Below are 13,724 nucleotides of genomic sequence, written 5' to 3' on the forward strand. Positions count from 1 at the left end.
AATACAAAAACTCTGACAAACGGATATAAAGAAGTTATAACCGTTTCGTTATCATTAATCATAAAAATATCAGGATTTTTTTTTTCTCCAACTATGGTTCAGTTGGTTTAAAGCACTGATAGTTCAACCACTCTAGGATTAGAAATTCATATTTTGAAAGTTGACTGAGCAAACCAAAAAGTAGGAGTTCCATTGCTTAACTGAATTCCTTTGATTAACACTTTTAGGACCAAACAATTTTCCATTTAATTTTAAGTTATGATATGTTTCTTATCAGCGATAAGCAGGTTTAGTATTATGAAAAAGACCAGGCCTAAAACGCGTATCTTGTAGGATTGCGTTAAAACACAATTTACCCAAGTAAAAATATATTTAACACGTTCGCTGCGGGCCACGCAGTTTTGGCGAGGGTCACGGGACTGTCCAGACAGTGCCGATACGCACATTGCATTGCTTATTCTTATTCGTTTCGCTTGTCACGTGCTGCGATCTTGCGGGAATTGTCAGAAACAGAATTGTCGTGAGTAGACGTATTAGCAGCTAGGCTTGTTTACAAATTGGATAGGTTATTACTACTAAATTAAAAGTAAGGTAATCTTTTACTGGTATTGCAATTTTATCTATATGTTTGGTGTCAATATTTTGATTGTACACAGTATACATATATTTTGCTTTTTTGTATACAGTATGTATTGTCTCCTTAGTAAATTCATTCAAACAATACTTTTATTTGTTTTACTGTGCGGACAGCACGCGGCGGCGATCTGTACCGCGGGCTCTGTGGGCGTTTTACGCTATGTGCGTAAAAGGATACTGTCCGGACAGTTCCGATGATTACGAACGCATAAGAACGTAATGTAATCGAATATCATTATTTTATAGCGCATCAAACCAAAAATAACGCCAATTCAACGAAAATGGCAAGTTAGAAATTATTGGCCGCTCTTGCCGCAGCGAACGTGTTAAATGATTTTTTCAGAACATTATTAAGGGTTAAATACTCTTACATAATATGCTATTTAGACACAACAACAAAAATCTACATTTATGTGCATACTTATATATGTATTTATATATACACAATTTTTCAAATATGGTTCTTATTATACCTTATCTGAGACATAAAAGTAATTTACACTCGTGGGATCTATTATTTGTAACTACAATATAATGAGCTACAAAATTAAACAAAAATCACAAGAATTGAGTACACTTTTATCAAAATACATAGAAAAATATGCAGTAATTCACGATCTACCTCGTTGCTGTGATCAGCAATAAAACACAGACCTACTACTTACACAATGACATTACAAACAAACTCTGTAGCAAATTATGGCAGTACAAGGATAATGGTGGTTATCAACTAAGAAACAAGGGTAAAACAAATTTCTGGGAGCCAATTGGACAAGAAAATAGTCAAATACCTGTTCCAATACCTGGCTTAGAGTCAACACAAGTTATATAGTATGAGAAATGACGGTAAGGCGTGATTTCGGACATATCGTACGGGCGTTAGATTATCCACTGCTCCTACAGGGTTAATATTTATTTAATCTCACACATAATTTAAATTTTTTACGAATAAGAACACTTATTTGTATTTCTTAGACAACTTAGAGCACAGAAAACTGGTAAAATTTATAATACAATTATAAAAGTATGGACATTTGATTTGTTATTGAAATGTGTTTAAATAACGGATATACCCAAAAAATATGTATATCGAATGACCAAAAATCCTATTTCAACTCCAAATTGACTTTCATTGGGAGAAAATACTAATATCACAAAAGAAATCACTTGTCCATACCATAAAAAATATAATAAGCACAATGTGATGAAAGTGCAAAATAACAGTCACATACATTCACATCATGCTTGCAAAAAATGAAAAAACCTGTACAGCACAAATCATACAAGGTGTATCTTTTTCCCTAGCCTTATTTCTTCTGTGTTTCAATAATATATACATAAAACAAAATAATTGCAATGTACTCATAAGAAAGGAAAATAGCCTAGCTAAAACAGAAATACATTTTTACTACAGAAGAACAAACACTGTATGTAACTTCACATGGAAATTGTTACCACAGAACTAATACTTTGAAACTAAAACTGAAGTATTAATACTAATGTACGTTCTGTACAAACATTGTAAAGTTGCTTAACCACATTTTATCCCCAATTCCAGCCGATTTAACACCTTTAAGGACTACGTACGTCATATGACGTCTTCCATTGATAGTCTAAAATGAGTAATGGATGAAATCCAAGAAAATACCAAAAGGAGTAAAAATTTAAAATCTCTTAAAAATTTGTATTTACATTTGAAAGCTTAATAAAAAAGGACTACGTGTTCTACAAGTCAATATTTCAGTCCTTTTACAAAATCAAATATCTTATTTCCTCACTACGGCAGACTCAATCAGTATTGTCTGCCATTTGGACAACAGTAACACCATTCTAAAATGGTGCTGTTAGAAGAAATTTATTTTGGAATGTCAACAACATATAGTGAGACACAAATTTGTGACATACAAAATCGAGTCTTGCTTAGTTAAAATGGGTTTACAATAAATGATTTTAATGTTGTAAACCTTATGAATAAATTAACATTTTGAAGGTGTTTTAACAGTTCTAAATGAATTATGCTTTAAAAGGAGCTTTAGAAGAGAAAATATGCTTTAAAAGGAGTAAAAATTCACTTAGCGTTTTATGCCATGCCCATCAATATGTAAATATTTTGTATTTTTTAAATTTGAAAGGAAAAATTATGTATTCATTAAATTTTTATCACTGTTTCTTATTAAGAATGGATAAATAGTATTTTCTCCTATACCAAACAAACAACATTAAAAAAATAAAAATCATTTAGTTTTTCTTGCTCCGGTACTCCACCGTAGGTCAGTTCAGGTCTGAGCGTATTCTGCCGATCTGTTTCCATGTTGTGCAAGCCACGTTTTGTACCTATCTATGAGATAACATTTTAAATATTTCACAGCTTACATCTTGATCATTTGTAATCACTAAAGACACCAACAAAAGTTAATAAAGAAACTCACTATTTCTGAAACACAAGTTTTATTAACTACTACACTATTTTGAGTTCTACATAAAAAATAAATTCAATGAAAAAATGAAATTAAAAGAGGAATAAAAAACGTGATCATGCACACCAAGACTCACGTTCTGCGGCTCGGCATCGGTAGAATCAGACTGTTAGTCCCTACAACACCATTCTTTTCTTAACAAACATCACTTGCAGTCAGTTTCCTTAGCTTTTACTACATTAGCAACATTTAATACAATTATAAACAATATTTCACCCTTAAAAAACTGTTGAAACTTGTAAAATATTGAACTGTATCCACTTAAATGTTTGAACTGATCTCATAATAAATGCAGATTTTTCCTAGATCTCCCTTGCTTTAAAAGAATCCATGTAGGTAAGCATTGCTTAATTTGAAAAATTTGACTGATCTTACATTTAAATCTAATCTAATTAATAGTCGGCACAAGCCAAAAGTCGGATTTCAATAAAAGAGTGGATGCTGTACGGGAAAAAACAGAAAGTTCTCCCCATAGGCAAAGCAAGCGTTCAGGGTCCTCGACACCCCACCTCCCAAATTTGTTGAAGACAAACATTAAAATTGCACAAAATAGTTTGTTTAAAGCTAGAACACATTTATGAGTTCTTAAAGGTCAAATAATTCCAATGGGAAGATTTCCTAGACTCTAAATTTTGGAATGTATTTTATCCATCCTATACCACTTCTTCCTCCCCTAAATAACTTTCTATGTACGCAACTGGTTAATGTAGAATATGCAATATACCATCAGTGTTGCACTTTAGTGATCTACAACTAAACTCCTAGTTTTGGATCTTTATTAACCTTATCCTATCTTCCTTACTGAAACCTGGGCAATTGTAACTATTATCCTAGGAACTTCTTTTTACCCTTGACCATTCGTATTATTTGGATGTAAAACATCATTTGTTGTTCAAGGTCATTGACAAGTGTGAACTGTTGTCAGTGATGCTGCGTTGCACTTGTCAGTGCAATAATCTCCACACTCAAACCTGATTAAGGTTTGTTATCTCCTATAATTAACCCACATTTACTGGTACGTATAAGACATGCTTAATTGTCTTTAGTCATCATGGTCGTATTAATCTCAAGCACATGTGAGTCACAATAGTGAATGACATAAATTTAATTCAAAAGTCTTGAAGGAAAAATATCATCAGCAAATTAAAATTAAAGTTACTGTTTTAAGGCCGGCAAAACATTTGATCAGATTTCTTCCTACTAGCCGAGTGGACCAACATACATAATCTCCAATCTTTGAATTCTAATATAATATTTTCCCTTTTAATTTGATCGGTATTTCTGAAAATGTATACTCCACATTTACACTGCTTCAATTTTACATAATAATTTGTAAACCATATTTTTAAACCATACGTAAACAATATTTTTGTATCATAACTTTTCCGTCCTTTAACCGTAAGATTACAAAATTAACTATTGAGACAAATACAGTTACGGAATGAAATTAGGAGTTTATTAATAAAGTAAATTTATAAATATTTTTGAGAAAGAGCTCACAGATTTATAAGTAAATTGGAGACTCCCTTCGGTGATCCCAAACCATTTATATAAGTGTAATTTACTGCCTTTTCTAATATTTTACCAATCTCACAGGACTCTCTCTATTCAACTGAACTTAGAAACCTATTTGGACTCATGGATATGTTTATATGTGTATTTTTACTCACAAAAAAGAAATCGCATCATGTGGTTAACGTTTTTGCAAATCGTTTTATGTCAAGGGCTGGACAAAATTATTATTTTTATCACGTTCACGATGACGGCTTATTATCAGAAGTTTTAATTTGCTGTGAAATTTTTCTACATTAATGACAAGAAACTGTAATCGATCTTTTTTCAATAAACGTCTAAGTACAACGAGAAATGTATGTAGGCTTCGCAATTTTGTAAAAAAAAAAATGTAATTTTGTAAGTCATTTGTAAGTGTTTTTCCATGTACCCCAAGGGGTACCTAAACAATTAATTTACCTTAAAAATTAAGCAATTATGCACACCCGATGGAGTACACGATAGTCTAAGGTATTTATTTGAGTATGGAATCATATTTAAAAAACCACCAAGGCAGACAAACAATAAAAATTCAATAAGGAAATGTGTATCCTATCAGGTGCACAGCACGTTTTACGTTCGTACACGACAGCAGTAACGAAAGATTGCGTGTACATGTCATTGTGAACGTGTTAAATAACAACGTTTACACCACTTCATGTTAGGGGTGATGAGTAACGCACATAAGTAGGAGGTAGAAATTCATTCTAAAAAACTGTATCTGGTAGAAATACAACCATTGAGCTTGATACTTTTCTCCATAAAGAACTTGACAACACATTGCTCATTCACCAATGTACCTTCAGCCACAAATGTATGATGCTTAGAATGATCCAATACGGCAACGATCATGTGATATACAGCCATAAAATGTACAGGTACACTGATAGCTAATGCCCAATTAGAACTTGTATGCCTACTGAGGCATACAGACTATTACAAGTTGTGATAATTTCCTTTCTAATGATTTCTTCTGGCCATTGACAAAATATTTAAAATTACGCTGCAACAACTCAATATTATCAAGTTTTGTGAAACTTGTGAAAAATTTTAAAAAAATTACTACATTTCTGATAATTTTTAAAGACAACTCACAAAAACCTATCTTTTACGTACTTTTATTTGTAAGTGTACAACTTGAGTAGGATTTTATTATGGAATAATCTCAAATATCTAGTAGAATTATATTTGTACTGATAATTTTAACAAATTACATGAATTAACTTTCAATTACAGCATTAATTATCAATCGGAAATTACAAGGAATATCATGATTCAATATTTTCATCACACAGGAATCTAAGTCACCCAGCGTTGCATCATTTTGACAATTTTCTCACTGAATTACCTTAAAATACATATTTGAGTTTGAGTCAATAGGCATGGCTTAACAACATTTATGTTAGCCACCATAATGAATTAATTCACGTGTTCACAGAACAGAGCCATAGATGATACCAGGTAAAAGGCAAAGACCAACACAGAAACGAGGCCATGACTATTCAGGCCTCATCAATACTTCTTCACACTTATTGGTTTCATTAACACACCCGAAAAGAAAAACCGAAGCACTGTGTTTATATTTGAAAATTGTTTAGTGACATTTTTTACTTTTACTAAAACTGAAAGGTCCTCAGTTAAAGAACATTTACTCGTAGTTATCCCACAACTTCCAATAAACCGTCTAGCATCAAGTGAACGGTTAAGGTACCTGAGAGGCCGCGGTAACCGCAAAAGCCCGTCTCAAAGTTGGTGACCATCTCCTGTTGGTGGCGCAGGAAGTCGTCAATGGCCACGCCACGCAGCTGGCTCGGGCGCAGGAACCGCTGGGGGATACGACACTCTGTGCTGTTGTTCCCACCGAAACCGAGAGACAACAGGACTTCTTCGGGGTCGGGTTTTCGTGCCTCCAGCAACGACTCGACGCTGGAGCAATGGCTACCACTCTCACTGGGTTCCCTGCAACTTTACATTACAACCACTATCTACACACAGTATTACAACATTTCTCTTTCCCCGGGTATCAGCTTTTGCTAAAGGAATTTTGGAAATGGAAGGAATGTCAAAAACTTTCGCAAGGTACTAAATTTTTAGATAAACAAATTTTAATTGGAGACAACTTAATATTAAAGTATTCATCCCAAAATAGGAAATCTCATAATTCAATATTCTAAAAAAACCTATAACTGTTTCCAGCACAGTTTTCCTAGTATACAACTTGCCCAATGATGACCACACTAATCCAATGGCTATTTAAAATATGGTCTATTTAACCCTGAAACTGGCAAAGCATTATGTACAATATATTTTTTCTTGTTGTGAACTGACACAGTCCTAATTTGATAGCTGACTTGCTATGCAATCTTGACAGCTGTTGCTGTTTGGAGTCACCTGGATTATGTTCGGTTTAGTTTTACATTGTTTTCATTCTGTATTATAAGTAGACATTTTCTTGATCAACATAACAATCCGGATATTTAGTATATTTTGGATTTTTAAATTGAAGGGGTTTAGTGATTTCTATAGGTAACAGAAAATAAAAACCCGTTTTTATAAGTAAAAGTAAAAAAAGGAACACCATACATCCACGGATGAAAAGATAAACCCAATTTTTATTTCTTTTTTAATATATTATACATTATTCTTCTGAATGACAAGAAATGTGGTGCTTTAGGTTTTGCGTAGTAACTGATTTTGAAATTAATTTTTTGTTTAGATCTGTGTAAGGGGTTAAAAACCTCTGACAGTCAAATAGTAAAATGCAAGCCAGTTCTAGTGTTAAACGCAACCAATGGCAAACAAAACCACATGAGAAGTCTTAGGGTTTAGATCTCTTCCAAACATTTGTTTAAAAAACACAATATTAAAAAAATTGAAGCAGAAAATTTTTATTGATTGAACAAAGGATTTTTAAGGTTCATGAGAATCACTTCAAATAATGTTTTTGTAACACTTTGCACAAAAATTGCAATATCCTTGCTCTTAGCACTTGATTTGAGACTCCTTCACTTGATTAAGTTTTAAGGTATTTCCAAATTATTAATTCTTAATTCCGAATTATAAATTACATAAAAATTCATGTATTGACCCCAAATGATAAATATCTGTCAACATACTACATTCAATTATACAAAGCGTAGTTTTCCAAGCTATCAATAAGTTAACTAATATGTATGGTATAAAAAACAATATTCTATTTAGAAAGTTTCAAACTCTTTATATCAACACAGAATTATATTTTCTATAATTTAACCAATGTAAACATGTATAAAACAAATTCAATACCATATTTTGAAGGATTACAAAGTTAGAAAATAGTTCAACCCAGTTTTACTGAAAACTCTTTTCTTCTCAACCAAACGCTTCCAGTAATTATTAATAAGGTTAAAGTCAAAATCTTACTCTGCTTGATTCTAAAATGGCTTTGCAAAATATCACGTACTTATTGGTACTTTAATCAAAATTGTATAAAAATGTTTGCTCACCTGGTGACTTGTACAGAGGGAGGTAATGGCCCACACATTGACCCCGCTGTAACATAAATATTACAAGTAAATTGGAAGAGAAATTCAATATAATTTCATAACATTATCAAGTGTTATTTGGTAGGAAACAGTTTTTTGTTTTTTTTTTTTTTTTTTTTTTTTTTTAAAGAGGGCATATGCCATACAAACCATAATGTGTTTTACTTAATACTTACACAACCACATTACTCTGTGTGATATATATATACAGGGTGCGGCAGTCAATCCCGCATTTTTGAAATAGGTGTAAAAAATAAACGGACGTAGATATCAAAATTATATTCATAAAATAGTTTTCTACATTAAAAAGCATTTAAGAAACATTGAAAATAATCACTGTTTGAAAATAACATCAGCAAGATGGCGGCCTTCCCGAGTACGGCATTCGCGCAGGCGATTTGCGAAGCTGTTCATAACATCACGAAGCATAGGCTGAGGAATTCTCTCAATTTCTAGCCGGATTCTTGCCTTCAGTTCACCAACAGTATGAGGTCTTTCTTCGTATACTTTACTTTTTAGGTAACCCCACAAGAAAAAATCACACGCAGTGAGGTCTGGTGAACGGGGCGGCCACGGAATCGGGCCATTGCGGGAAATCACTCGGTTTGGGAAAACTCCGTTAAGAACATTCATGCTCACACGCGGGCTGTGTGACTTGTTGCTCCATCTTGTTGAAACAATGTTTCTTCATTCACTTCATGTTGCCGAAGCTGAGGAATGAAGAATGTCCTTAACATTGTCGAATAGCGCTCAGCATTCACGGTAACAGATTGCTCTCTTTTGTTTTCAAAAAAATAAGGGCCTATGATACCCGACGAGGACATTGCGCACCAAACTGTTACCTTAGATGAATGGAGAGGTTTTTGATGTAATTGTTGCGGGTTCTGGTCACTCCAATACCTAAAGTTCTGTTTGTTCACATATCCCGATAAATGAAAATGCGCCTCGTCACTCATCCAGAGGTTCAATATTCTCTGGAGTTCGCACTGATCTCGCACTGCCACCTCTTTTCCTTGTCGTTTCACCAATATTTTCAAAGTTTTTCGACCCACAACTTAATTGCGTTTACCGAAGGCACTGGTCTATTGCGATTAATTTGAAAATGCGCTCGGAAACGACGCATAGCGGCTACATAGCTACCACTTTGATAAAAAGCTTTCACGGCAAACGAACGTTGTTGCTTAGTCCACGGCTCCATGTCTACTGAAATGCTATGAATAGGAGAACACAATGGTGACCTTGGCTGCTCGGCCCCCACCACTCCTACGCTCCTGCACGCTATTTATAAATGCGGGATTGACTGCCGCACCCTGTATATTGTACAGGGTGGTCACTCAAATCTCTTTTCAAATTCCTGCTTTTAACCCGGTTTTCTCGGTCGAAAATTTCCCATTCTCTAGTTTTAAACCAAACAAACAACTGAAATATTGTATTTAACCCTTACGCTGAATGGAACGGTGACGGTTTGTCAACACCAGCTGTATTTGCAGAAAATACTACAAAGCTGTGGTGCTCTAGCAAATTTAGTAACTAGAGAAATGTGAAAAATTCGGTGACGATTCATCACTACCACCTACTTTAAGCTCCTCAGTTTTTATCTCTGTGTCTTTCAATGAGTCGACATAACATCATGTATACATAATAATTTTCCTTTCTGTGATGTTTGGAAAATGTATCTAATTCAGAAAAATAATGAGAACAAACAAATGCCAACACAGCGCTATCGTGGCACTGCTGTTTACCGCTGAACACCTGATGTCCGTGCATAAAACCACCAGACAGGCTGGTGTGGACATATATAGACATAGAAAATATGAACTTCGATTAATATATTATTTATAAATCAATTAGTTTTAAATTCTTTGCATTTTTATATATAAAATACATTTATATTAAGGTAATGAAAAGTAAATAAAATCCTTTAAAAATGTTCTTATTGACATACACGTGTTTAGGTTTTTAACCATCTTCAGTGTACATTAACCTCTAAATAAATAATAAATAATTAAATATACACATGTGGACCTTTTAAACATATGTTAAATTTAAATGACACAGTTGTAATTTTTTTTATTAGTAATCTGTATTTAATATTTTTAATTTTTTCAAAAATTGGGTTTGTCTTATTTTTCAGATTTCTATTTAAAATGTTACGAGGATGTTTATTATAATTTAGATAGATGTGTAATTCTTCTTTTGTCTTCAATTTCTCGTGAAGATGTTTAAAAACCAAAACATGTGTATGTCAATAAAAACATTTTTAAAGGGTTTTAGTTACTTTTCATTACATTAATATGTATATAGATAACCCTATAAGTGGAGTTAATAACATAATAAAATACATTTATAAATACCTTATTTAAATTTAAGCAATAAACCGAATGTCACCTTTTTAGACATGTTTATATAAAACACTATAGGCAGCATAGCTGCAGACAGTGTTACCACTTCTTGGAAACTAAATTTCCCTCAGCGGTCTTGTCTCATAAATTTGTGAACAAGCTCTTGTAAAATTTGTGTGTGCTAGTTAATTATTGATTCACGACCAGTTTTCACTTAGCAGGTTTTTTTAGATGTCTGTGGAACTGAATTTACTATAATAGTACTCACCTTCGGCTCCAAGCGTGAGGGTATCATCACACGAGGGGTCCTGGGATAGAACAATACGTGGCTCCCCCTCCTCCTCCCCTCTGAAACAGGGCCACCAAATTAACAGATTGTAAACCTATAAATAATTTATCTGTAAATAAGTATTAAGCATTCCATGAAAGCTTTGTAAATATTTATGACAAGTAAAGTACATAAAGAAGTTGTTTTAATTCCGTTTTTAGTGTGCAAATATGCTACCACCACTACATAGTGAGGGGAAAGCAAGGAATAATTTCCACAGAAAACGAAATACCTTGTAGTTACGTTTTAGTATAGCTCATAACATTTATTAATAAGTGGAAAAATTAAGTTTTGAAAAATTAGACCAAAGTATATAAGAATAACAGAGGTAGCCAAAAATAAACTTTTGTGACCATGGTTCTCAACTTAACAGAAAAGATCTTGTGCAGACATACAGACAAAAAGAAATTAAATTTTTTCCAGCCTCTCGAGTAACAGGCTTTGCTAAAGCTCAGCTAATAAAGATTGTTTCAATAACAATAAGTACTTCGTTATTAATTCTTTTTATCATCTTAACACCATAAATATCATTTGCTCTTTACTCCATACCTGGTAACCTCGGTAGGAGTGAGTGGAAGAGAGTCGACCCACTCCTGAACCGTGACCGGAGATTTGTTGCGGGGCGTGTGGGAGGGGGATGGGGGTGCTAGTCCACCCCCCACTACCAGGGTCAGCTCACTTGGCCGCACACTGCCATGTCCACCTCCTGGTGTCTCCCCTTCTGACGGTGCCAATTGCTGCCAAACACAATCATAGTGAGATACACTAATCCATACTCTGCTGCAAGCAAAGGCACTTTGCATTTTTTGCACTCAAAAACCGTCTCTGATATATTTCAATGAGCTCTGCACATTTTACAGCATTTGGAAGGCCTCTCTTTAATTGTAGGAGGTATTTTGCTAATCAGATAATATTTTGTATCAGTTTCTACTCTGTAGTAATCCCAAGTTTCCAGGTTAGACATTGTCTTATAATTCTCTTGAATTTCTTCATCACCACTTTCACTTAAACTATCGTAATCTTTGGGGGAAGAATGTACGTTGTTGAAGTTAACAAGCTTCACAAAAAACTGAATGCTGTCAAATTGTCACAGTTAAACAAACTTCAAGGTGTTCTACAGGGCTCGGTTTTAAGACCTATATTGCTCATTCTTTTCACTTCAGACCTCGAAATCTACTGTCGTCCATTCATACAAGTTCACAGCACTACTTATCATCAGAAAACAGCTGAAAGTCTATATATCACATTCTTATGTCAGTCAGCTTGGCCAAGGTATATTGCAACAATAACGGCCTTGTTCTTAATGAATGTAAAACCAAACAAATTATACTTTCACAATTCAAGAATGCAACATCAGGACTCCCTGGTTTTAAATTTACTGAATCGACAAAACAGCTTGGTATAGTTGATGACTGCTTATCATGGAGTGCTCATGTAGACGTTCTATGTGCAAAATTGAACTCTGCAATTTTTGTACTTAAATGCATAAAGACCACTGTACTGCTAAAGCTATTTGAAATCCAGATGGGATATGGTTTAGTCCTTTGTGAAGGCTCATTAAGAAAGAACCAGCCAATGGTCCTTGTCCTGCAGAAAGCGGTTAAAAGAATGATGGAAGGTTTGCAACCACTGGATAGCTGTAGGCAAGTTTTAAAAATCTCAGAATCTTAACAAAACCCTTAGTCTACATCCTGAAAACCATCCTTCACCGTTAAAGACAAACTTTAAATCAGTCTGGCCAATCTCACAGCTACTGTACAAGAAATGGAGTGGATTTTACCCTACTCAGGCATAGAACCAAACTGTTTGCAAAAAAATATGCAAACAGTTGCTGGTGCCAAGCTGTTTAACCTTCTTCCATCTGGTCTGAAGACGGAAGATACAATGCTATTGAAGAAACGACTACGAGAGTGGCTGCTTGCAAAAACTACGAGTATTTATTCACTGGCTCAAAATAGGTACCCAAGGCTTGAACACTTGAGATACTGAATTTCTTTTAGTTGTAATTTTATTTCTGCCCCTTATTTTGTACAAATTGCATTCCTCAACCAAGGAGTTCAACATTACTGACACTATTGCTGTTCTTAAAGAATATGTTAATAAAGGAATATGTCAAACATAGGCATTCAAAAGAAACATTTTTTTTGTTTAAATACACAGAGCGTAAGTTAGACAGATGTAAAACGCACCTTTTGCCTGGTGCCTTAAAATTAGAAAGGTCTGTTTGCAAATCTATTAATGATAATTACAAACACATTAGAAAGTTGTTTAACTGATGGATACTCACAGCAAGGTGCGCAGACATGGGCTGCTCAGGCTGCGAGTCTGCGCATGTCTCAGCCGATCTCTCACACTGCACCACTACCACGCTCTGCTACATAAACCAATCATTTTTTAACCCTCACTTACAGAATTGTAATAGCAAACATTAAATGGTGATTTCTGGTAAATAGATTTTGATTCTAAGCTGGTTATTTAATTCTACCTTTGTTATTGATACTTATGGAGAGTTATTTACACCTTTATTCCCAATTGTGGGATACATATCTGAGATTCATTTTAGCACATTCTTAGCTAAGTGAGTGTGTTAGCATCCATCTGCACATGAATGAATTAGCGCACTGTGTGTGCAAATGATCCGTTTCTATTTTAATCAATTTATATCTGCTTATATATCTAATGGATAATGATAGGAGAAAATTCAACCTGAACAATTTTGTTTGAAGAGTTACGTAAAATGAAAAAATAACATGTGCACCAACATATATGTGACAACTCACCAAAATGTAAAACATAGTGAGTAAAAAAATACAAAGTCAGAAGTAAATGTAATATTTCACAATTTGCAATAACAAACAGACTTCAA

The 13,724-nt window shown here is 34.0% G+C and overlaps 1 protein-coding gene across 4 annotated transcripts in view; it reads right to left on the minus strand.

Annotated features, from left to right (window-relative positions):
* The window catches only part of LOC124353609 (protein SON), a 49,904-nt gene that overhangs the window by 16,194 nt on the left and 19,986 nt on the right, over window positions 1-13,724 (minus strand). For 2 of the 4 annotated variants that reach the window (XM_046803525.1, XM_046803523.1), the window contains exons 3-7: window positions 13,146-13,232; window positions 11,408-11,595; window positions 10,799-10,878; window positions 8,150-8,195; window positions 6,376-6,629 (exon numbers count right to left, since the gene is read on the minus strand). In XM_046803525.1, coding sequence (XP_046659481.1) covers window positions 6,376-6,629; window positions 8,150-8,195; window positions 10,799-10,878; window positions 11,408-11,595; window positions 13,146-13,163 — 586 coding nt within the window. In that variant the 5' untranslated portion in view covers window positions 13,164-13,232. The remainder of the gene's footprint in view (window positions 1-6,375; window positions 6,630-8,149; window positions 8,196-10,798; window positions 10,879-11,407; window positions 11,596-13,145; window positions 13,233-13,724) is intronic. The other 2 variants (XM_046803524.1, XM_046803526.1) reach the window with 2 other exon arrangements.

Source organism: Homalodisca vitripennis, chromosome 2, assembly GCF_021130785.1.
Source record: "Homalodisca vitripennis isolate AUS2020 chromosome 2, UT_GWSS_2.1, whole genome shotgun sequence".
NCBI classification, from domain to species: domain Eukaryota; kingdom Metazoa; phylum Arthropoda; class Insecta; order Hemiptera; family Cicadellidae; genus Homalodisca; species Homalodisca vitripennis.